Source organism: Aegilops tauschii, chromosome 6, assembly GCF_002575655.3.
Source record: "Aegilops tauschii subsp. strangulata cultivar AL8/78 chromosome 6, Aet v6.0, whole genome shotgun sequence".
Taxonomy (NCBI): Eukaryota; Viridiplantae; Streptophyta; class Magnoliopsida; order Poales; family Poaceae; genus Aegilops; species Aegilops tauschii.
Genome location: NC_053040.3, coordinates 459,858,967 through 459,884,450, shown reverse-complemented (window position 1 = coordinate 459,884,450; position 25,484 = coordinate 459,858,967). Strand labels below are relative to the sequence as shown.

At 41.7% G+C, this 25,484-nt stretch overlaps 1 protein-coding gene across 1 annotated transcript; it reads left to right on the top strand.

Annotated features, from left to right (window-relative positions):
* The first annotated feature begins 1,536 nt into the window (after window positions 1-1,536).
* Window positions 1,537-6,656, top strand: LOC109734959 (amino acid transporter AVT1A). Its single transcript, XM_073502462.1, has 12 exons — window positions 1,537-1,850; window positions 2,706-2,968; window positions 3,061-3,275; window positions 3,937-3,960; window positions 4,120-4,300; window positions 4,384-4,603; window positions 4,687-4,822; window positions 4,909-4,928; window positions 5,043-5,188; window positions 5,905-5,948; window positions 6,197-6,259; window positions 6,360-6,656. The coding sequence occupies exons 1-12, from the start codon at window positions 1,663-1,665 to the stop codon at window positions 6,450-6,452; spliced, it is 1,593 nt and encodes a 530-aa protein (XP_073358563.1). The 5' UTR covers window positions 1,537-1,662; the 3' UTR covers window positions 6,453-6,656.
* Window positions 6,657-25,484: the final 18,828 nt, after the last annotated feature.

Sequence of the window (25,484 nt, the reverse complement as noted above, 5' to 3'; positions counted from 1 at the left end):
GGTCCATAGATAGGTTTAGGATAGGTAATGTCGGGTGACGGCGCTAGTTCGGCGCCGACGTCGTCACCGCAAATAAAGTTCTTCGGGCCACCGCCTCAACGACATTCTTCACCGGTGTCGAGGAGCCATGAATTTGTGTTCAAGCGAGTTCTTCAAGACGGCGGTGGAGATCTTGCTCAGGCTCTTGTTTCTTCGGCTCCGTCCGCTTTGTGTCGCCCGCTTCTCTAGCGTCGTCCCGGAGCTGGAAGTATGTGTCTTGGAGTTGGCCAACGCTACAGCGCCAGTCTTGTTCAAGGGATGGTCCACATGGAGATTTGGCATGGAAGATGGTTGCTGATTCTGGAGTCCTGCCACTTAAGGACTTCAAGACTGCGATTCAAGATGTGTGAAGTATTTCTTCGGCCGACGACATACATCGACATGTTCGATGCCACTTTGTGACGACGCTGTTCAAAGGCTCATAATGGAACTTGGCCGCTATGGCACTATCTTGGATCTTGGCAAGTTGGAGGCTTGTGTTTCTCCCCTCCAGTGAACACTTTGGCGATGACGGCGTCTGGATTCTTGGGCCGTGATGATGTTGGATGCAGGAACCCAAAAGATAAGTTTTAAAAATCAATTTATGAGTTTTCCTGTAGATTTTCTAATGTGTTGTCTCTTCCAGATGTTCCAAAGAGAACCCATGTATGTTGGAGAGCGATTAAATGGCTCCCGAGCTCATCTGCTCCTGCGCATGAACAGTAAAATCAAATGAAATATTAGAAAATTTCAAAAAATTTCAAATTGTTTTTGCATGGAAGATGGTCTAGTGCGTGAGGTTCGTGCAAAATTTCAGCTCATTTGAACATGTGAGCAGCTCTCAGCAAAAAAAAAGAAAAAAATAGGGTCTGAGAAAAAAGTTTACAGTTTTGCATTGTTCGGGACAAATTTTGTTACTTTTGCTGAGAGCAGCTCGGATGTCCAAATGAGTTGAAATTTTGGACGGGCCTCACACACTAAAATATATTTCACACAAAAAAATCTGAAATTTGTTTAGTATTTGTTAGATTTTATTGTTCACCAAGATCCGATGAGCTCTCGATCCGAAATGGATATTTGTGTATGAATGATGAATATACGGTACTTCTCCTAAAAAAGAAAGCCAGGCCTAGTCATGCTCATGCACGTGATAGGCAGCACACGTACGTGCGCTATAATAATTCAGGCAAGTCATTATCTGGGTCCCACAGGTCAGAGAGAGATGAGACGTGCGTGCACCGCGCGCGGCGCCAGCGCCAGCGCACGCATTCCCGAACATGCCCGGTTTCACCGCCACGCAGGTGACAGACAGACAGGACACAACCTCCAATCGAGCAACTTCCTCCACCCCCACCACTCCTCCCCTCACACGTGGCGCCGGGGCCCACACGTCAGCGACAGCGGCAGCAAGCCAGCCGCGTGCCGGTTGCCGTAAGCAAGCGCAGCTCACGCCGCCTTGTCGCGGCGCGCGCGAGCACACCATCTCCAACTATTTCATCCCCCCTTCCAACCCCGCCGCTTGCTCGTCCAAAAACCACGCCCAATAATTTTACCTCCCTCCCCTACCATCTCCATCTCCTCTGGAAGCGTCGCGTGTGGTCCTACCCAAATCCGCCACGCAACCCGGCATTTGCGCCACTTGTGATGGCGGCGGCGGCGGCGAGGCAGCGGAAGGAGGAGGAGGACGAGATGCTGCTGGACGACGGCGACATCGAGGAGAGCCCCCGCGACAGCTTCCGCGACTCCGACGACGAGGGGGAGGAGGAGGGGCGGGGCGAGGACGGCGACGGGGTCGGCTCCTTCGAGTCGCACCAGTGGCCGCAGAGTTACCGGTACGTGCGCATTCTCTCTCCCTGCTCTATCGCCTCATCTCAATGACTCCGTGCACTCTGCTGTGTTATTACTGGTTAAGTGTTCGATCGCGGTGTGGTCTGCTCTGCCAATTTTGGCCGCTATTCGGTTAGATTGCTGTGGTGATGAGAGTGGATTTGGTTGGCTTCGGTGATTGGGAATGGCCGACAGAGCACTAGTTAGTTCTGCATGTGGATTCACTGGATTGGCCACTGACGAGTCTGGTTGCACATCCGGGGCTAGCTTTTTTCGATGAAGACATCCGGGGCTAGCTGTCCATGTTTAATCGATTTTCGGGAAACACACATGTCCTGATCCAATCTCGGAGTGGCCTAGAGTTCACTGACACTTGGGGAATGGTCTGATCTGTTCGACCAGATGACCAAGGTTGACTGAAACCACTGACAATGATGAAAAAAGGGGTAGGAAATAGAGTATGTTTTCTCTAGCTTCTCCTAGCATCAGTACGACAATGTTGTAATGATTTTATTAAATTTATAGTATTATTAAAGTGCAGTGTTCAATGTTTGGCACTACCTGTACACCTGGCAGCAGCAGTACTATATTACCAGTATGTCATACTAGTACGTAGTATTATTTTGCTTCATCAATGGCTCCCGTTTTTGTACTGACTGGTGTAACAAGAAATAAAGCATCATTAATGGATGCCTTTGCTGGCATATCTCAGTATAGCTGTCCGTACTCAAGAATGCCAGCAGCTTGTACAGATTGCACTTTTTCTTTTTGTGCACAAAACTACAGATGGCAGTTTTCCTGTTCGTGTACAGATAGAGTCATACAGACGGCATGATCACGACGTGGTGTTCATTTTGCAGGGAAACAACTGACACCTACACAATTGCCGCGTCTCCCATCTTCGGTTACCTTGGTCCTTCAACCAGCAAATACTCAATCGATGGTGGCCGCAGTGGCCTGGCTTCTGACCTCAGGCTGCCTTTCATCTCGGATAAGCTAGAATCTGTCAAGAGCCTGCGGCGACATCTTCTTGGTTCAGTCAGAGATGAGAAGCTCTCATTTCAGTATACTGGAGAGATCTACGTCGGTCAAGGGTGCAGCGTAACACAGACAGTCTTCAATGGTAACTACAAATATCCAAATATAGAGCAGCAGGGGTGTTCAGTAAACTACAAATATGCTCATATTTGACTGTCCTATGTTTCTTTTCTATAGGTGTTAACGTACTCGCTGGTGTTGGCCTTCTTTCTGCTCCGTTCACAATTCATGAAGCTGGATGGGCTGGTCTTGCAGTTCTGTCTGTTTTTGCAATTATTTGCTGTTATACTGGAGTTCTTCTCAAGCATTGTTTCGAGAGCAAAGACGGTATTGCAACCTATCCAGACATCGGGGAGGCCGCCTTTGGAAGAATTGGCCGCTTGATCATATCTGTAAGCCCTGGCTTCTGTACAATATTCTACTGTGTTTGGCTGTAAGGTTGTGTCTTCGATGCTATACTGACTTGATTAGTGAAAATGCATACATTTTTCTAGGTCGGTATTTTTTTTTCGAGAATGTTTTCTAGGACGGTATTATTCGCTTTGTTGGTATAAACTAACTTAAATTATTTGCACAAGTATCACTTGGGAACAACACAGACATATCTGGTGTGCCCACTCCTCTTTTGCCATTTTGTTATGTGCTTGGTGTTAGTTTGACAACCTAATCCTTGCTGGCTCACTGCCACATCTGAAAAAATCACAAGCTACCATAAACCTTATCCTTGCTAGTTGCTAGATCATTGCCGTATCTGAAAATTCACAAGCTATAATAAAAACCTGCTGATTCGATCTAATCTCTAGATCCCTATTCCTATTTTTTAAATGATCACTAACCACTTCAGACTTGTAAGGCAGAAGTTTCAGTCTTACTTTTTTTAAAGGAGGGAATGCCTCCGGCCTCTGTCTATTTTCAGTATTAGCTGCCCCTACCTCTAGGCTGAGAAAAATGCGCATCTAAGTATCAAACCCCATCTGTCTTACCTTCATGCATAAATTATTTTTTCTTTGGTAAGCGAAAAAACACTAACTGATGTTTACTCTTTTTTTGCAGATTATTTTGTATACTGAGTTATATGTAAGTGGCTTATTTCAACGTGACTTGTATTTTCCAAAGTTTTCCATCTAATACCTTGATTATTGAGCAAAGCAAATTACTGAACTGTTTTAGAAACTTATGTCATGTATACTTCTTGGGAAAGAAACTTTTGTCTCATGCATATTTTTTTGGATGCAGTCATACTGCGTGGAATTCATTATACTGGAAGGTGATAATATGACATCAATCTTTCCTGACGTCAATATTAATTTGTTTGGGATTCATGTCGACAGTAAACATTTCTTTGGAGTGTTAACTGCACTGGTAGTCCTGCCCACAGTATGGCTGCGAGATCTGCGAGTGCTATCATACCTTTCAGGTCTCACTACTCCTAACCTGCTTAATTAATTCTGTTACGACCATCATTAGTTAGCTATTAACATGATTTAATTACTTGCGCAGCGGGTGGTGTGATTGCAACTCTTGTGGTGTTTATATCTGTCGCTTTAGTCGGCACCACTGAAGGTGTAGGGTTCCATCAGACCGGGGAAGCAGTAAAGTGGAGTGGCATGCCCTTTGCTATTGGTATTTACGGTTTCTGCTACTCTGGGCATTCGGTATTTCCTAATATCTACCAATCAATGTCTGATCGCACAAAATTCCCTAAGGCACTTTTCATATGGTATGCATGAACAAATGTCTTACCTTGGCTAGTTTGATGTGTAATGGTCAAATTCCTCAAGTATGGATAATTGTATTGTGCAGCTTCATAGTTTGCACAGCGATATATGGCTCGTTCGCTATTATTGGCTATCTCATGTTTGGTGACAAGACTCTGTCGCAAATAACTTTGAATCTTCCAAAAGAGTCATTTGCCTCGAAAGTTGCTCTGTGGACCACGGTAAGAATTATGCTCGACTTTATCTTAGCTCCTGGTATTGTAACTGTCTTTCCTTAAACTTGATCATTATTTTTTTGGTGTTTCAGGTGATCAACCCTTTCACCAAGTATCCTTTGGAATTTCTATCGTCAAACTTTGTAATGTCAAGGTTTCTAGGATTATGTTGATTTTCACTGTACCTAACTCCATATAGAACAGCTTCTTCCTTAACCATAAACAGATTTGCCTTGTTGTTAAACCCATTGGCTCGGAGTTTAGAAGAGTTGCGCCCTGAAGGATTTTTGAACGAAACAATCGTCTCTATTATACTGAGGACGAGCCTTGTGGCGTCAACTGTTGTCATTGCATTTCTTCTTCCATTCTTCGGTATGCTTATACCTTTGTTCAGCACTGATTATTTTTGCTATGCATTTTTTTAAGATTGTCAAATCTTATGCACATAGAATGCGTACTTACCATCCTTGGTTTTGTTGTCTTCTGCAAATGCAGTCTTCACTGCCAATCCATTGTACTTCTTGTAGTATGTTTTATTTGCTTTGCTTTTCTTGAAAACCCAGTAAATTTCCTATGGACACGCATTACTTTGGAATGATGGATGGTGCATAAACTTTACATGCAATTGTTTCCCTCGGAAACAGCTAAATGCAAAGTGGCTCATTACAAATAATGCAGTACCAAGATTAGTAGTTGAAAACAGCATCTTGATTCATTGCATTTTCAATATTTTTTAACTCCATGCTCCTGGAAAATTAACACTTTCATAGTGTTAGGACTTGAGATCAATAATGGGCAGTGACCTGCTCAGATCGGTGTTTAGTTGAGGACTGGGTTATCTTCCTTTTAGGAAAAAATAATTGGGGACTTCCTGTAGGCTCCGTTACAGGTGCAAATATTCCTAAAACACTTCCTTCTTTTAGGGAACTCCTAAAACACCTCTGCTTACTATAGTACTATGCACTTCAGCTGCTTAAGCTATCATCTGCTTTGTACTTTATTATTGGCGGCTCACAGAAGACTTCTTTGAGAACACATTACAGAAGAATTATACTGTGCATTCCTGATTTGCATGTTGCATATTTCAGGTTTGGTGATGGCTCTGATTGGATCCCTGCTCAGTATACTTGTGGTATGCCATTCTTTCCCCCACTTAATGGCCTATATAGCTGTACTAAGCTGCACATAATAAGAAAATCTGTAAAAAAGATCAAACTCGTCAAACAACATTTTTTGGTGTGCTAAAATTGACTGCATCCATGTGGGCTGTTCATGAGAATAATAGTCCCATCCTCCAAAAAACAAACCTACAGTTGCGTAAGAAATACAGATGACAAAGTAACGGATGTGCTCCTTTTGACTTTCTTTGCATGATTACAGGCAATCATAATGCCCGCCTTGTGCTTCTTGAAGATCACACAGAATAAAGCCACACGTACGCAGGTAAGATATAATTTACCATAAGCTTTCCAAGATTCCTTCTCTTCTGGAGATGATTTCTGAACACTCAAGATTTCTCTCTTCATACCATGCGGTTATTCAGGTGATTGCAAGCGTCGTTATAATAGTGGTTGGAGTCATCAGTGCCACCCTCGGAACGTACTCCTCGGTGGCCAGCATAATCGGATACTATTGATTCTTCCAAGGCAATCTCTTCGACAGCTCTCAGTACCGTCACTCTTGCCAAGAGTTTTTGCTGTGTATCATCGAATTTTACCGTGCTCTATGTGTACATCCTTCGACCTGGTATAGTCGATTTATAAAGACTGCATCTCTAGCAACAATGCATTATTGTTAACATTTAGCTGCTATATCATTTGGTGTACCATATTTCTGCCAAGCCCTGCGGTTTAAATATTGCCTTTTTTTTGGGGTGGGGTGGGGTGTGGGGGGGGGGGGGGGGGGCAACTTTATTAACCCGAAATATTGTTTCTTGCTATTTATTTATTTTTAGGGGAAAAGCCAACTTTATTAACCCGAAATATTGCCTGCTGCTCCGCTTTTTTTTCTGAGTCGAAGTTTTTTTTTGAGGCAATTCTGAGTCGAAGTTGCTCCACTAGTTTTGCGGCCGAAATGGACACAGTAAAATGGGTCAGGATGCACCCCAAGGGCTTATGGCAGGTGGTTTCAGTAGGTGGGCTGGAATTTAGGGCTCGCGCCAGCTGGTGATATCTGTACGTGGGTTGGGCCTTGTTTTGTTTCTGCCTCCTGTGCACTTTGAACAAGCAGTCGTGCAGATCATTCTGATTTCTGAGTTTCTAAAAAGCTGAAGAAAAAATCATGCAAAATCTCATAAAAATACGACCATTTGCAGTATGTATAATAAATCTCTACTATTAAAGAGGAGTTTGTTGGTTTTGCTTCTATCCCTCTAAGCAAATTCTTTTTCAAACCATGCGATAACTTCCATTGTTTATTTTTTCAAACCGACTCCACCACCTTATTTCTGGGGCAAGAAATCCCTTGTAAGGCAATCAATAGAAATCAAATAAACCGCCGATAACAAGAAATCTCTTGCAAGCAAACAACAAAATAAAATGAACTCACATAGTTCTATGTATACAGTCTCATCGCATTTTTCCTTATCTTTTGACTACGGATTCCTTCTCTTCACAACATATCTCAATCTCAGTCTAATCAAAAAATCTCTACGTTGACCCACTAGGGTAAAGTTGCCCTCGTGAAACACGGGTATTTAGCTTGTAAAATTATAAGTGAGCAGTACCATGTTATCGTCCACATATAGTTTTACACAAAGTGCTCATATTTTACGATCAAATTTTGCATGTCGACAAGATATGGGACAAGTTATATCCATGCGCTTAACTCAACTAGATAACTGTCGCAGCATGGGAATAAATATCCTAGGGAAGTTTTAACTGGGGAACGTTCCTGGTTAGGAGGTCCCAGGGAATGGCCCCACAACCATTGAATCCAAATCACGCGGTTGGTAATTTTTTTTTTAAAAATTGATCCCATTATTTTTTGTGTCATGTGGCAACTTTCTCTTCTGATCATGGCAATTCCTGTAAAGTTGCCATGAAAAATTTAGTTGAAATTGTATGGAAATTCGAGCTTTCGCTGGTAAAATGCTCTCAGGGAACGTTCGTAGGATATTGGCGTATTCTAGTAGGTTAGCTTGTGATTTACCTACCAATTTATTATTAATATGATTATATAAAAGAAGTTTATTTAGTAACACTTAGTTTTATCTAAAAACACATATCAATAAGAGGTGGGGTAGTCGAGGCATTTTTTATGGAAAAACGGTAAAAAAAACTAGAGAAGGAAGAAGAAAAATCAGAATGGGTAGAGTGAGGAGGGGAATGTACATAGATGATGTGCTGGAGGGGGAAACCATCTTCTTCATCACCAAACCTTGACTCTCAAGCTTCAAGATGAGTTGTGGGTAGTTGATCCCTTGGACTATGGGTTCCTAACACTAGCCAAAGTTGTAAGCTCTCCATCTTGACATGTTTAGATGTTCAGTACAATAGCTATATGAGCTACCATACATGATTATGGTTAATATGATGTATTCACATCAGTGATGTTGATCATGTGATGAATTCTTATTTCTTTATGTTTATATATAATATATGCATGCCATCTTGTTTGATTTATAGATGTATATTTCTCTCCGGTTACTTGTTTACTCTTGGTTAGTTCAGATCGGCAATCAGTAGTGAGAGAGGTATGCATTAGTTGGGTTCAATCTTGCAAGTAATCTACCACGATGATAGAAAGTGAAAAAGCTTGTATATAATTGTTGACACTAAGGGTTAAGGTTTATTCGAGGGCTCATTGGAATCCCATATACACAAAAATATGTCATTCTGCTGCCCAAAGCAATTACCTGTGTTCACACTTAATGTCCCTATGTTCACACTTAATGTGTGCAGAGAGATCAATGGGCTATTTATGGTTTCTTGGTCTAGTATTATTACACATGTACTGTTTGTGTAGAATCAACACAATCATATGTTTGGGAGATATTTCATTACACACTTTTTCACGTGATTATGTTACTTACCGCATTTTTCACATAAAATCCATCAGTCGAACAAAATTGACCCAAAAATAAAAGTGAGTCCGTGTGCCTCGCGCCAGTAGCTCCGCCATCCAATCTCTAACCCTATGGTAAAAGATAGAAACAAACGAAAAGTACACAACTCCTGGGCTAAACCTTCAAGAAGGAACCGCATGTGTGCGGACAAGTCCGACCATAGGCCGGTCTTTGATTTTCATCCCCAAAGCCGAGCTTCAGTTCACCACCTTCATCAAGGACACAACATAGGTGTGCGTCAACATAGCCCGATCAGAGTCTTGTGTTTCCAACGTAGTGCGCATACTCATCGTCAAACTCCGCCTCTACCATCATCCCTTGTCCAGCTACCGACACCTTGATAACGGGATACCCATGGAAGAGATATCGGAATACAAAGACATCTCATACCGCCTCGCCTCCTGTCACAGTCACACCACCTTTGACTATAAGGATAAATTGCTATATTATACATTTATATATGTAGTACTTTATCTTGGACATACTCTTGTTAGTTATCTTACCATGTTATTTGATTGCTTATGTTGTTCATGCCATGTATTTCTTTGCTTAATAATATATGTTATGTGATTATCTTGCAAGTGCTTTCAAAATACTCACTAACTCGATCTTTGGCCAAATGTGAAGTGAGGATTCCTCAGCCTACGTGTGCAAAGATGTTGATCGAGAGTCTGGTAGGAGAGTGGTCAAACCAGATCCCTATGAAGTGCAACCCAGTTAGATTCCTTGGTGCCTTGTCTTCCGTTGTAGCCTGATAAGTTATTTCCTAACCTTATGATGATGTTGCATACAAGCACCATAAGAGCCTGACAAAAACATGTACTATGTATGTCTATGTTGTGATACCATTTCGCAAGGCACACGCCAAGTTTATTCCTGAGCGGCGTATGCGGCGTGCCAATTAGTGAATTGGTTACAGATTTCCTCAATATTCTTCACGTATCCCCTCAAATTCACCTTCAATTCTTGAAGATTGAGCCACCCCTACTTGCCCCGTATCAGGCTAGGGTTAGGGGTTGGATGGCACGGGGAAGGAGGCTTTGTAGGGTCAGTGGTGTGCTAGAACATTCTGGGCCGACGTGGCGGACATGTCCAGATCGCTCCAGATATGCGACACATTTGAGCTTGGTTTGGGGAGGTCTACCCTATCGACATATTTGGGGACGGTTTGGAGGCCTCCATTCATATAGTGTTCAAACTATTCGCTCGAACATACTATAAAGGGAGGAGAGTTTGGGGCCTCCTTTGAAGATGCTTTATGCACAAGCATAATAATTAATTCATGACATTATCATGGTCCTCCCACTGGGTGTAGCGTGGGTGTTCGGTGTGCTGGGCATGGTGGACGTGCATTCTTAGCCGTGTGGTCTTGGTTCCAGGAGGCCACAGTTGTGACATGTGTGCTTGAGTTGTCCGTATGGACATATGAAGGAAACATAGGTTGGAGGCCTCCCTTGAGGTCATCTCCAATTAGGGATGGCAATGGGGACAATCCCCTATGGGATACCTACAACATCCTCATCCCCATCTATTCCCTATCATCCCATCCCCATCCCCGTTTACATGACTGGGGATGAAAGCTCCCCATACCCATGCCCCACTGGGGTCCCCATCCCCATAAACAAATACTCATATACATAATATGACACCCTATAATCAACATACATACATGGTGTTGTCCTTGTCCTGCTAATGCCTATCTAGGTCGTATTGACTTCTTGGTCATGGTGGCAGCTGAGGTGAGGATGTGAGATATGTTTCAGGTTTTTTTCAGAGCTTTTTTTTTGTTTTAGCAAGTTTGTTTGTGAATATTTTAAGGTTGACCGCAGTAGCACAGTTACTAACCGGGTCCCCGATGGGTATTGGGTCTGGGAAATAGGATATCGTCCCTATCCCCGTTGTACCCTATGCGGAATAAAGTAGTTTGGTAAATATCCCCATGGGGATGTTTTTCACCCATCCCCACCCCCTAATAGATGAAATCCCCACGGGCTTGGCGGGTATGGGGCCCCGTTTCCATCCCTATCTCCAATGCTAGTCACCAAACAAACGAACCTCAATGAATGCCCGTGGACACGTCCAAACATGTTCACAGACATCACGCTAGATGCCGACCATTCAATGTTATACCCTTAAAATCCCCTATTTGTTGGTCCCTTGTCCAATGAAGGAATAGAGAGAAGGGGAAAAGGTGGGTTTGTGATGAGGTCCGAAGCTGAGTTAGTTGTGTCCGCGAAAGTTCGTACTCCCCCAAAGCTTCCTAGATTTGGTGTCGGGTCAGGGATTTTCTGATAGTTCGGACTCCTTTGAAGATGTTTAGCGCATATCCAGTGTCGTGCCGCAAATCGACATTGTACCTTTTTTGCCATCCAACGGGGTGCCACATACGTCCACAGATGATCCATGCATCTGAATTCCGTAAACCATGTGCAAAGCCGGGGAGGTTTGTGTGAGTCCGCTCTTACGCCACGTAGGCCTCCGACACCCCCGCCCCACCAAAAAACCCCACCTGGAGCATGCATCTTTCTCACTCCACCCCCATGCTTTATATCCGCCCCTCCCTCCAACACCACTATTGTACCACCCTAGTTTCCCGCCTAGGCCTTGTCGGACCTCCGTCACTCCACGCGGGCACTAGTCCCCCCCATATCCGTCTGCTGCCTAGGTACCCTCCGCCCCTACAGACGCCGTCCACGGCGAACACCAAGCCCGACAAGTGTTTGTCCAAATGTCATAGCCAAAGTGTTGACAATTGTTTTCCTTACTTTGATACTTTGAAGCCAACGAGATGGATTCAGACGACGAGTACTGATACGTCTCCAACGTATCTATAATTTTTGATTGGTCCATGCTATTATATTATATGTTTTGGATGTTTAATGGGCTTTGTTATGCACTTTTATATTATTTTTGCGACTAACCTATTAACCGAAGGCCCAGTGCAAATTGTTGTTTTTTTGCCTATTTTAGTGTTTCGCAGAACAGGAATATCAAACGCAGTCCAAACGGAATGAAACCTTCGCGAGGATCGTTTTTGGAACAAACGCAATCCAGGAGACTTGGAGTGGGCATCAAGGAAGCCACGAGGCAGGAGGGCGTGCCCCCCACCCTTGTGGGCCCCTTGTGGCTCCACCGACCTACTTCTTTCGCCTATATATACTCATATACCCTGAAAACATCCGCGAGCACCACGAAACCCTATTTCCACCGCCGCAACCTTCTGTACCCGTGAGATCCCATCTTGGGGCCTTTTCCGGCGCTCCGCCGGAGGGGGAATCGATCACGGAGAGCTTCTACATCAACATCATAGCCTCTCCGATGATGTGTGAGTAGTTTACCACGGACCTTCGAGTCCATAGTTATTAGCTAGATGGCTTCTTCTCTCTCTTTGGATCTCAATACAAAGTTCTCCCCGATCTTCTTGGAGATCTATTCGATGTAATTATTTTTGTGGTGTGTTTGTCGAGATCCTATGAATCGTGGGTTTATGATCAAGATTATCTATGAACAATATTTGATTCTTCTCCGAATTCTTTTATGCATGATTTAAATATCTTTGCAAGTCTCTTCGAATTATCAGTTTGGTTTGGCCTACTAGATTAATCTTTCTTGCAATGGGAGAAGTGCTTAGCTTTGGGTTCAATCTTGCGTTGTCCTTTCCCAGTGACAGCAGGGGCAGCAAGGCACGTATTGTATTGTTGCCATCGAGGATAAAATGATGGGGTTTATATCATATTGCTTGAGTCTATCCCTCTACATCATGTCATCTTGCCTAATGCGTTACTATGTTCTTATGAACTTAATACTCTAGATGCATGCTGGATAGCGGTCGATATGTGGAGTAATAGTAGTAGATGCAGAATCGTTTCGGTCTACTTGTCACAGACGTGATGCCTATATACATGATCATGCCTAGATATTCTCATAACTATGCACTTTTCTATTAATTGCTCGACAGTAATTTGTTCACCCATCGTAAATTATTCTATCTTGAGAGAAGCCACTAGTGAAACCTATGGCCCGGGTCTATCTTCCATCATATTATTTTCCTATCAACTTGCTATTTCTGCCGCCGTTTATTTTGCAATCTTTACTTTCCAATCTATACAACAAAAATACCAAAAATATTTATCTTATTATCTTTATCAGATCTCACTTTTGCAAGTGGCCGTGAAGGGATTGACAACCCCTTTACCGCGTTGGTTGCAAGGTTCTTGATTGTTTGTGCAGCTACGAGGGAATAGTCTCCTACTATATTGATACCTTGGTTCTCAAAAACTGAGGGAAATACTTACGCTACTTTGCTGCATCACCCTTTCCTCTTCAAGGGAAAACTAACGCATGCTCAAGAGGTAGCAAGAAGGATTTCTGGCGCCGTTGCCGGGGAGATCTACGCCAAGTCAAGACATACCAAGTACCCATCACAAACTCTTCTCCCTCGCATTACATTATTTGCCATTTGCGTCTCGTTTTCCTCTCCCCCACTTCACCCTTTGCCGTTTTATTCGCCCTCTTTTTCCGTCCGTCTCTTTTCGCTTGCTTCTTGTGTATCCATGTGTTAGATCGTTTGCTTTGCTGTCATGGCTAGTCCTTCTATCATTGTTAGTACTCCCGATCATGAAGTTCTTAATTTTAAACAAAGGTAGGGAGAAAATCTAAAAGATGCTTGGCATAGAATTTGCAATTCTCAGAATAGATCTACTAGGAAGCAATCTACTTCCGTTCTTCTTCGCAATTTTTATGTAGGCATCACTCCTTGGAACAGATATATTCTTGATACCATTACCGGAGGGAATTTCTTGGGTAGCCATACTTTAGATTCTTATAATGCTACGTTAGATTTGTTTGGCCCACCACGTCTTTTGGTTAATGGAACTATTTTAACTTTGGAACATGTGATGCAAAGGCTTGAAATTATTGAAAATAAAGTTGCACTGTAGAGTTGATTGAAAATTTGGATAAAAAGATCCACAACCAAATTACCCAATACGGATCTAAAGTAGGAGTTACTCTGAATTTTTTTAAAGAAAAGGAACCCATAGTTAACGAAAGGATAGATCAAGATTCCACAAGAATTGATAAACTTGAGGATATTTACCAATTTAGGGTCTGCCTTTTCTTCCTTGAAAAATACCCCAAATCCTTCTACTACTAAAGTTGCCAATTTTATGTATGTGCCTAAAAATAAAGGTGAATATTCTAGTAAGGAAAATGCGGATCTCAAATCCATAAGTGTTCGCCCCAACTTTTTCGCTATCATTAAGGAACTTTTTGCTACAAATGAATTTCTTGATTTCTTGCCTAGGAGTTTGACCATTAACAAAAAGAAGGAAACTCCTAAGGGTTATAAGTGTTCTACTGAAGAATTGCCTACCAAAGATGATAATACCTAGATCTATTCTTGCTTTTATGCCTAGCTAGGGGCGTTAAACGATAGCGCTTGTTGGGAGGCAACCCAATTTCATTTTTGTTTCTTGCTTTTTGCTTCTGTTTAGTAATAAATAATTCATCTAGCTTCTATTTAGATGTGATTTTATATTTTAATTGGTGTTTGTCCCAAGTAGAACCTTTGGGAAGGCTTGGGTGAAGTCTTTATGATCTTGCTGTGAAAAACAGAAACTTTAGCGCTCACGAGATTAGCTGCCATTTTTTTACTGGAGAGTGCTTTTAGGTTGATTATTTTTGCAGATGATTAATAGACAAATTCCTCACGTCCACCAATTTATTTCAGAATTTGTGGAGTTATATAAGTATACGTTTGATACAGATTACTACAGACTGTTCTATTTTTGACAGATTCTGTTTTTCATGTGTTGTTTGCTTATTTTGATGAATCTATGGCTAGTATCGGGGGGTATGAACCATATAGAAGTTAGAATACAGTAGGTTTAACACCAATATAAATAAAGAATGAGTTCATTACAGTACCTTAAAGTGGTGATTTGTTTTCTTATACTAACGGAGCTCATGAGATTTTCTGTTGAGTTTTGTGTTGTGAAGTTTTCAAGTTTTGGGTAAAGATTTGATGGATTTTGAAATAAGGAGTGGCAAGAGCCTAAGCTTGGGGATGCCCAAGGCACTCCAAGGTAAAATTCAAGGACAACCACCCCGGAAGGCATCCCCTCTTTCGTCTTCGTCTATCGGTAACTTTACTTGAGGCTATATTTTTATTCACCACATGATATGTGTTTTGCTTGGAGCGTCTTGTATGATTTGAGTCTTTGCTTTTTAGTTTACCGCAATAATCCTGGCTGTACACACCTTTTGGACAGACACACATGAATCAGAATTTATTAGAATACTCTATGTGCTTCACTTATATCTTTTGAGCTAGATATTTTTGCTCTAGTGCTTCACTTATATCTTTTTAGAGCACGGTGGTGGTTTTATTTTATAGAAATTATTGATCTCTCATGCTTCACTTATATTATTTTGAGAGTCTTATAAAAAAGCATGGTAATTTGCTTTGTCTACAAAATTAGTCATAATATGATGAGCATCCAAGATGGGTATAATAAAAACTATCATATATAATGCATTGAATACTATGAGAAGTTTGATACTTGATGATTGTTTTGAGATATGAAGATGGTGATATTAGAGTCATGCTAGTTGAGTAGTTGTGAATTTGAGAAATACTTGTTCTAAAGTTTGTGATTCTCGTAGCATGCACGTATGGTGAACCGTTATGTGATAAAGTCAGAGCATCATTTATTTATTGATTGTCTTCCTTATGAGTGGCGATCGGGGACGAGCGATGGTCTTTTCCTACCAATCTATCCCCCTAGGAGCATGCGCGTAGTACTTTGTTTTGATAACTAATAGATTTTTGCAATAAGTATGTGAATTCTTTATGACTAATGTTGAGTCCATGGATTATATGCACTCTTGATGTCTACTACGCAACCTTCTTCTTGTAGACGTTGTTGGGCCTCCAAGTGCAGAGGTTTGTAGGACAGTAGCAAATTTCCCTCAAGTGGATGACCTAAGGTTTATCAATCCGTGGGAGGCGTAGGATGAAGCTGGTCTCTCTCAAGCAACCTTGCAACCAAATAACAAAGAGTCTCTTGTGTCCCCAACACACCCAATACAATGGTAAATTGTATAGGTGCACTAGTTCGGCGAAGAGATGGTGATACAAGTGCAATATGGATGGTAGATATAAGTTTTTGTAATCTAAAAATATAAAAACAGCAAGGTAACTAATGATAAAAGTGAGCACAAACGGTATTGCAATGCTAGGAAACAAGGCCTAGGGTTCATACTTTCACTAGTGCAAGTTCTCTCCGCAATAATAACATAATTGGATCATATAACTATCCCTCAACATGCAACAAAGAGTCACTCCAAAGTCACTAATAGCGGAGAACAAACGAAGAGATTATTGTAGGGTATGAAACCACCTCAAAGTTATCTTTTCTGATCGATCTATTGAAGAGTCCGTAGTAAAATAACACGAAGCTATTCTTTCCGTTCGATCTATCATAGAGTTCGTACTAGAATAACACCTTAAGACACAAAATCAACCAAAACCCTAATGTCACCTAGATACTCCAATGTCACCTCAAGTATCCGTGGGTATAATTATACGATATGCATCACACAATCTCAGATTCATCTATTCAACCAACACAAAGAACTTCAAAGAGTGCCCCAAAGTTTCTACCGGAGAGTCAAGACGAAAACGTGTGCCAACCCCTATGCATAAGTTCACAAGGTCACTGAACCCACAAGTTGATCACCAAAACATACATCAAGTAGATCACGTGAATATCTCATTTTCACCACAGATAAGCACATGCAAGACATACATTGATACGTCTCCAACGTATCTATAATTTATGAAGTATTCATGCTATTATATTATCCATCTTGGATGTTTAATGGGCTTTACTATGCACTTTTATATTATTTTTGGGACTAACTTATTAACCCAGAGCCCAGTGCCAGTTTCTGTTTTTCTCCTTGTTTCAGTGTTTCACAGAAAAGGAATATCAAACGGAGTCCAAACGGAATGAAACCTTCGGGAGAGTTATTTTTGGAACGAAAGCAATCCAGGGGACTTGGAGTGGATGTAAGGGAAGCAACGAGGAAAGCACGAGGCAGGGGGGCGCGCCCTTCGCCCTCATGGGCCCCTCGTGGCTCCCCTTACCGACTTCTTTCGCCTATATATCTCCATATACCCTAAAACCATCGGGGAACGGGATAGATCGGGAGTTCCGCCGCCGCAAGCCTCTGTAGCCACCAAAAACCAATCGGGACCCTGTTCCGGCACCCTGCCGGAGGGGGGATCCCTCACCGGTGGCCATCTTCCTCATCCCGGCGCTCTCCATGACGAGGAGGGAGTAGTTCACCCTCGGGGCTGAGGGTATGTACCAGTAGCTATGTGTTTGATCTATCTCTCTCTCGTGTTCTTGATTCAGCACGATCTTGATGTATCGCGAGCTTTGCTACTATATTTGGATCTTATGATGTTTCTCCCCCTCTACTCTCTTGATATGGATTTAGTTTTCCCTTTGAAATTATCTTATCGGATTAAGTCTTTAAGGATTTGAGAACACTTGATGTATGTCTTGCCGTGCTTATCTGTGGTGACAATGGGATATCACGTGATCCACTTGATGTGTGTTTTGGTGATCAACTTGCGGGTTCCGCCCATGAACCTATGCATAGGGGTTGGCACACGTTTTCGTCTTGACTCTCCGGTAGAAACTTTGGGGCACTCTTTGAAGTTCTTTGTGTTGGTTGAATAGATGAATCTAAGATTGTGTGAGGCATATCGTATAATCATACCCACGGATACTTGAGGTGACATTGGAGTATCTAGGTGACATTAGGGTTTTGGTTGATTTGTGTCTTAAGGTGTTATTCTAGTACGAACTCTATGATAGATCAAACGGAAAGAATAGCTTCGTGTTATTTTACTACGGACTCTTGAATAGGTCGATCAGAAAGAATAACTTTGAGGTGGTTTCGTACCCTACAATAATCTCTTCGTTTGTTCTCCGCCATTAGTGACTTTGGAGTGACTCTTTGTTGCATGTTGAGGGATAGTTATATGATCCAATTATGTTATTATTGTTGAGAGAACTTGCACTAGTGAAAGTATGAACCCTAGGCCTTGTTTCAACGCATTGCAATACCATTTGTGCTCACTTTTATCATTAGTTACCTTGCGTTTTTATATTTTCAGATTACAAAAACCTATATCTACCATCCATATTGCACTTGTATCACCATCTCTTCGCCGAACTAGTGCACCTATACAATTTACCATTGTATTGGGTGTGTTGGGGACACAAGAGACTCTTTGTTATTTGGTTGCAGGGTTGTTTGAGAGAGACCATCTTCATCCTGCGCCTCCCACGGACTAATAAACCATAGGTCATCCACTTGAGGGAAATTTGCTACTGTCCTACAAACCTGTGCACTTGGAGGCCCAACAACGTCTACAAGAAGAAGGTTGCGTAGTAGACATCACGCTCTTTTCTGGCGCCGTTGCCGGGGAGGCTAGGTAAGCGGCACTCACACCCCGTCAACTAAGCTCTTTTCTGGCGCCGTTGCCAGGGAGGTGAGTGCTTGAAGGTATATCTTTAGATCTTGCAATCGAATCTTAGTTTCTTGTTTTATCACTAGTTTAATTAGTTTATAAAAGAAAACTACAAAAAAATGGAATTGAGTTTACCTTATACGCTTCATCTTTTTAATATCTTTCGTGAGTATGATGGGAAGGAAAATTGTGCCAATGTGTTAGAAGAAGAATGCATTAAAATGTTTGGCACTAAATCTTTGAATGATGAGCATGATTGTAATGTTGTTAGTATGAACTCCTTGAATATCGATATTACTAATGATGATTGCACTAGTTATGATGAAAATGTCTCCTATAAACATGTCAATTTTTGTGGAGTGCATTGGGTTTGCAAGTACACACCAAATAGGGAAGATAGATATTGCAAGAGGCATAAGCATTTAGAAACTAAATGGTTACAAGAAAGGCTAAATGTTAGTGCTGAAAATTTAAAATTGCTTAGCCATACTTGTGAACTTTGCAATGAACATGGTTATTTAAATATCAAATGCAAATTGTTTCATGATCGAATCGTGTCCAAAAATTGTGATGACTTGATTTCCCTTGCACAATATAGTGAACTTAGCTTGCTTTTGGGTTATGAAGAAATGAAACGTCAAACTAAGATTATTCCAGAATATAACCTCGAGAAATTCCTCGATATTGATCTAGAAGAAATTTATATGTATTGTGCGGTGAATTGCATTGAAAATCCTTATATTGCCAATTACATAAAGAAAAGAAAACAAATAGAAGATGAAGAGAATACTAATGAAAGGGAAGAGACTTCCCAATATCCTCCTATTATTTCTTATGATGAATCAGGTAACGAGGAGGAGCTTTCTATTGAATCAATCTCACCAATAAGGAGCTCAAAAAAGAGGGATAAACCCGCACATGATGTGAAGAAGAAAAATAAAAAACAGAGAAGCAAAGGTAAAAAGGTATCCCTCCCAAATGATGTTGCTCCTACTACTCATTGTGATGATGATAATTGCTATACTATTGGTGCTACCCATACTATTAATGATGAGAATGATTATGCTTATGATATGAAAAGGGCCAAGCTTGGGGAAGCTATGTTTGATGAGGATGACATATTTGAGAATATATTTGCTGAAGTTAATGTTTGTCCCAAGCTTGGGGATGCTATGTTTAATGAAGATGATGTTATTAGCCTCCCAAGTTTTGATATGCAAATTTATAATGATGATAGCATGCCTCCTACTTATGATGATTGTATTGATGAAAGTGGTTTTGGAAGAGTGTCAACTTTAGGAAGTAATGATCCCACTATTTTGGAGGATGTTGAATCTTATAATATTTATGAAAGTGGATTTGGAGAGGTCATGACTTTATTTAGTGATGAGTCCACTATCTTGGAAGAGGTTTCAATCAATTATGATGAGAACAAAGTTGCTACTTATGATGATTATTGTGATGAAACTTATGCTATAAAAAGTAGTGATGATTATATTTATAAAACTTGTCATGATTATGATTACCCTTTTTCTGAATATTACTCTTTTAATGTGGAAACAATTTATAGTATTCAAGTCTCTTATGATACTCCCACTATTCCGAATGAGAAGAATTTTGCTTATGTGGAGAGTAGTAAAATTTCTATGCAAGTAGATCATGAAAAGAATGCTTTATGTGCTGGTTATATTGTTGAATTCATTCATGATGCTACTGAAAGTTATTATGAGGGAGGAATGTGTGCTTATAGGAATTGCAATAATACCAAGTTTCCTCTCTATGTGCTTAAAATCTTGAAGTTATGCTTGTTTTACCTTCCTATGCAAGTTGATTCTTGTTCCCATAAGTTGTTTGCTCAAAAAATCCCTATGCATAGGAAGTGGGTTAGACTTAAAGGTTCTAGTCATATTCTTCATGATGCTCTCTTTATGTTTCAACTCTTACCTTTTATGCGAGCATCATTGAAATCATCATGCCTAGCTAGGGGCGTTAAACGTTAGCGCTTGTTGGGAGGCAACCCAATTTTATTTTAGTTTCTTGCTTTTTGGTTCTGTTTAGGAATAAATAATATATCTAGCCTCTGGTTAGATTTGTTTTTATGTTTTAATTAGTGTTTGTGCCAAGTTAAACCTATAGGATCTTCTTGGATGATAGTTATTTGATCTTGCTGAAAATTCCAGAAACTTTCTGTTCACGAAAACAATTGTTAAAAATCACCAGAACGTGATAAAATACTGATTCCAATTGCAGTAGATCAATAAACAAATTATCTAGGTCGTACTATTTTGGTAGATTTTTCTGAGTTCCATAAGTTTGCGTTAGTTACAGATTACTACAGACTGTTCTGTTTTTGACAGATTCTGTTTTTCGTGTGTTGTTTGCTTATTTTGATGACTCTATGGCTAGTAAAATAGTTTATAAACCATAGAGAAGTTGGAATACAGTAGGTTTAACACCAATATAAATAAAGAATGAGTTCATTACAGTACCTTGAAGTGGTGTTTTGTTTTCTTTCGCTAACGGAGCTCACGAGATTTTCTGTTAAGTTTTGTGTTGTGAAGTTTTCAAGTTTTGGGTAAAGATTCGATGGACTATGGAATAAGGAGTGGAAAGAGCCTAAGCTTGGGGATGACCAAGGCACCTCAAGGTAATATTCAAGGACAACAAAGAGCCTAAGCTTGGGGATGCCCCGGATGGCATCCCCTCTTTCATCTTCGTTCATCGGTAACTTTACTTGGAGCTATATTTTTATTCACCACATGATATGTGTTTTGCTTGGAGCGTCATTTTATTTTCTTTAGCTTTGCTTGATGTTTGAATAAAATACTAAGATCTAAAATTCTTAAATGAGAGAGAGTCTTCACAAAGCTACATAATTATTTAACTACTCATTGATCTTCACTCATATCTTTTTAGAGTAGTTTGTCATTTACTCGTGTGCTTCACTTATATCCTATGAGTAAATGGTTGAAAGATTTGAATGTCATAAATCTGAAATTATATATGTTTCATATGCTTATCCCATGGGGAGTAATGACTTCACATATAAGAAGTAGAGGTGGTAAATTTATTGAAGGTTAGCAAACTTTGTATTGGTCACTTGAACAATTCATGAAAGAATATTGAAGGAAGAGAGATTTCACATATAAATATACTATCTTGGACATCTTCTATGATTGTGAGCCCCATTAAATATTTTCAAACCTAAGAAAATTAGTTGAAGTTGGACAAGGAAGACAACTTAATGAGTTATGCTTGGGTATATTTGTATAAGTTATATTGTTATGGATCCTCTAACATGTGGTGCTTGCTATTTAGAATCCTTTGCTAGCCAAAATATCTGTACTAAGCGGGAATACTGCTTGTGCATCCAAATTCCTTGAACCAAGTTTCTTCGATGAGTGTCCACCATATCTACCTATATATGGTATTTACCTGCCGTTCCAAGTAAATTTGCATGTGCCAAACTCTAAACCTTCAAATAATAATCTGTTTTATATGCCCGAATCGCTCATGTAGCGGCTAGGGGCTGTCAGTATCTTCCATGCTAGGTGGGTTATTCTCACGATGAGTGGACTCCGCTCACCATTCACGAGAAAATGGCTGGTAATTGGGATGCCCAGTCCTATGATCAAAAGATCAAAAACAAAATCACAAATAATTTAAACAAAACTCCCCCAGGAATGTTGATAGTTGGACGGCACCCGTTGTTTCGGACAAGCCGTGGAGTGTGAATGTTGGTGGAGGGGGAGTAAAAACTTTACCTTTCTGCATGGGAACCGCCTATAATGTATGTAGTATGGAAGATATTGGGAACTCTTGGTCGTTATGTTGACAATGAAAGCATACCTCTCAAAATTATTTTCATCTCTGTTTTAGCTTTGAGCTCTAGCACCTCTATAAATCCCTGCTTCCCTCTGCGAAGGGCCTATCTTTTACTTTTATGCAACAGTCAGTAGTATTCCTTCTCATTCCAACCTACTCTTTAGTTGGGAAGCATCATGTGATGGAAAGATCTAAGCATATATGGCCATTCAAATATATTTGAGCATGAATTATTACTGTTGACATTACCCTTGAGGTAAAAGGTTGGGAGGCGAAACATTAAGCCCCTATCTTTCTCTGTGTTCGATGAATATCATTTGTTCTGAAAATATGCTTTGAGTCGTAGCAATCATGGAAGACTAAATGATAGTTGAGTATGTGAAGTTTGCTGAATCAAAGCTCTGAGACTCTTACTGAAAATAAGATGAATTGTAATTGTTTAATGACTAATAACACGGTTTGTTAGTTTTCAAGAAAGTTTATGATCTATACTTTAACATGTGAATAGTTTGTTACTTGATCATGAAAAGTTCTATGAGTTGAGCTACTGTTATGACATATGATGATGCTAGAAAAGGTGATCGAAATTATCATTGATCAAACTTATGCACCTGCTAGCATTCACACTTCATAAATTCTTTCTTTTATCATTTACCTACTCGAGGACGAGCAGGAATTAAGCTTGGGGATGTTGATACGTCTCCAACGTATCTATAATTTCTGAAGTATTCATGCTATTATATTATCCATCTTGGATGTTTAATGGGCTTTACTATGCACTTTTATATTATTTTGGGACTAACTTATTAACCCAGAGCCGAGTGCCAGTTTCTGTTTTCCTCCTTGTTTCAGTGTTTCGCAGAAAAGGAATATCAAACGGAGTCCTAACGGAATGAAACCTTCGGGAGAGTTATTTTTGGAACGGAAGCAATCCAGGGGACTTGGAGTGGACGTAAGGGAAGCAACGAGGAAGGCACGAGGCAGGGGGGCGCGCCTGTTGGGAATCGTAGCATAATTTAAAATTTTCCTACGCTCACCAAGATGCATCTATGGAGTCTACTAGCAACGAGGGGAAGGGAGTGCATCTACATACCCTTGTAGATCGCGAGCGGAAGCATTCCAATGAACGTGGATGACGGAGTCGTACTCGCCGTGATCCAAATCACCGATGACCGAGTGCCGAACGGACGGCACCTCCGCGTTCAACACACGTACGGTGCAGCGACGTCTCCTCCTTCTTGATACAGCAAGGGGGAAGGAGAGGTTGATGGAGATCCAGCAGCACGACGGCGTGGTGGTGGATGTAGCGGGTCTCCGCAGGGCTACGCCGAGCTTCTGCGAGAGAGAGAGAGGTGTTGCAGGGGAGGAGGAAGGCGCCCAAGGCTGTTGTGTGCTGCCCTCCCTCCCCCCCTTTATATAGGCCCTCTGGGGGGGCCGGCCCCAAGAGATGAGATCTCAAGGGGGGCAGCGGCCACAAGGGGGGAAGGGGTTGCCTTGCCCCCCAAGGCAAGGGGGAACTCCCCCCTAGGGTTCCCAACCCTAGGCGCATGGGGGAGGCCCAAGGGGGGCGCCCCAGCCCACTAAGGGCTGGTTCCCTAACACTTTCAGCCCACGGGGCCCTCCGGGATAGGTGGCCCCACCCGGTGGACCCCCGGGACCCTTCCGGTGGTCCCGGTACAATACCGGTAACCCCCGAAACTTTCCCGGTGGCCGAAACTGGACATCCTATATATAATTCTTCACCTCTGGACCATTCCGGAACCTCTCGTGACGTCCGGGATCTCATCCGGGACTCCGAACAACTTTCGGGTTTCCGCATACATATATCTCTACAACCCTAGCGTCACCGGACCTTAAGTGTGTAGACCCTACGGGTTCGGGAGACATGCAGACATGACCGAGACGCCTCTCCGGTCAATAACCAATAGCGGGATCTGGATACCCATGTTGGCTCCCACATGTTCCACGATGATCTCACCGGATGAACCACGGTGTCGAGGATTCAATCAATCCGTATGCAATTCCCTTTGTCAAACGGTATGTTACTTGCCCGAGATTCGATCATCGGTATCCCAATACCTTGTTCAATCTCGTTACCGGCAAGTCTCTTTACTCGTACCGCAATGCATGATCCCGTGACTAACGCCTTAGTCACATTGAGCTCATTATGATGATGCATTACCGAGTGGGCCCAGAGATACCTCTCCGTCACACGGAGTGACAAATCCCAGTCTCGATCCGTGCCAACCCAACAGACACTTTCGGAGATACCCGTAGTGCACCTTTATAGTCACCCAGTTACGTTGTGACGTTTGGCACACCCAAAGCACTCCTACGGTATCCGGGAGTTGCACGATCTCATGGTCTAAGGAAAAGATACTTGACATTGGAAAAGCTCTAGCAAACGAAACTACACGATCTTTTATGCTATGCTTAGGATTGGGTCTTGTCCATCACATCATTCTCCTAATGATGTGATCCCGTTATCAATGACATCCAATGTCCATAGTCAGGAAACCATGACTATCTGTTGATCAACGAGCTAGTCAACTAGAGGCTTACTAGGGACACGTTGTGGTCTATGTATTCACACATGTATTACGATTTCCGGACAATACAATTATAGCATGAACAATAGACAATTACCATGAACAAAGAAATATAATAATAACCATTTATTATTGCCTCTAGGGCATATTTCCAACAGTCTCCCACTTGCACTAGAGTCAATAATCTAGTTACATTTTGATGAATCGAACACCCATTGCGTCCTGGTGTTGATCATGTTTTGCTCTAGAGAGAGGTTTAGTCAACGGATCTGCTACATTCAGGTCCGTATGTACTTTACAAATATCTATGTCTCCATTTTGAACACTTTCACGAATGGAGTTGAAGCAACGCTTGATATGCCTGGTCTTCCTGTGAAACCTGGGCTCCTTCGCAAGGGCAATAGCTCCAGTGTTGTCACAGAAGAGAGTCATCGGGCCCGACGCATTGGGAATCACCCCTAGGTCGGTAATGAACTCCTTCATCCAGACTGCTTCCTGTGCTGCCTCCGAGGCTGCCATGTACTCCGCTTCACATGTAGATCCCGCCACGACGCTTTGCTTGCAACTGCACCAGCTTACTGCTCCTCCATTCAAAATATACACGTATCCGGTTTGAGACTTTGAGTCATCCAGATCTGTGTCGAAGCTAGCGTCGACGTAACCCTTTACGACGAGCTC

What these genes read in the sequence shown, in the direction of transcription:
- LOC109734959 (XM_073502462.1), top strand. Translation starts at nt 1,663, where the DNA reads ATGGCGGCGGCGGCGGCGAGGCAGCGGAAGGAGGAGGAGGACGAGATG. An exon ending in ATTTCTTCTTCCATTCTTCG is followed by an intron (nt 5,189 to 5,904) that starts GTATGCTTATAC and finishes TGCATATTTCAG; the next exon opens with GTTTGGTGATGGCTCTGATT. An exon ending in ATAAAGCCACACGTACGCAG is followed by an intron (nt 6,260 to 6,359) that starts GTAAGATATAAT and finishes GCGGTTATTCAG; the next exon opens with GTGATTGCAAGCGTCGTTAT.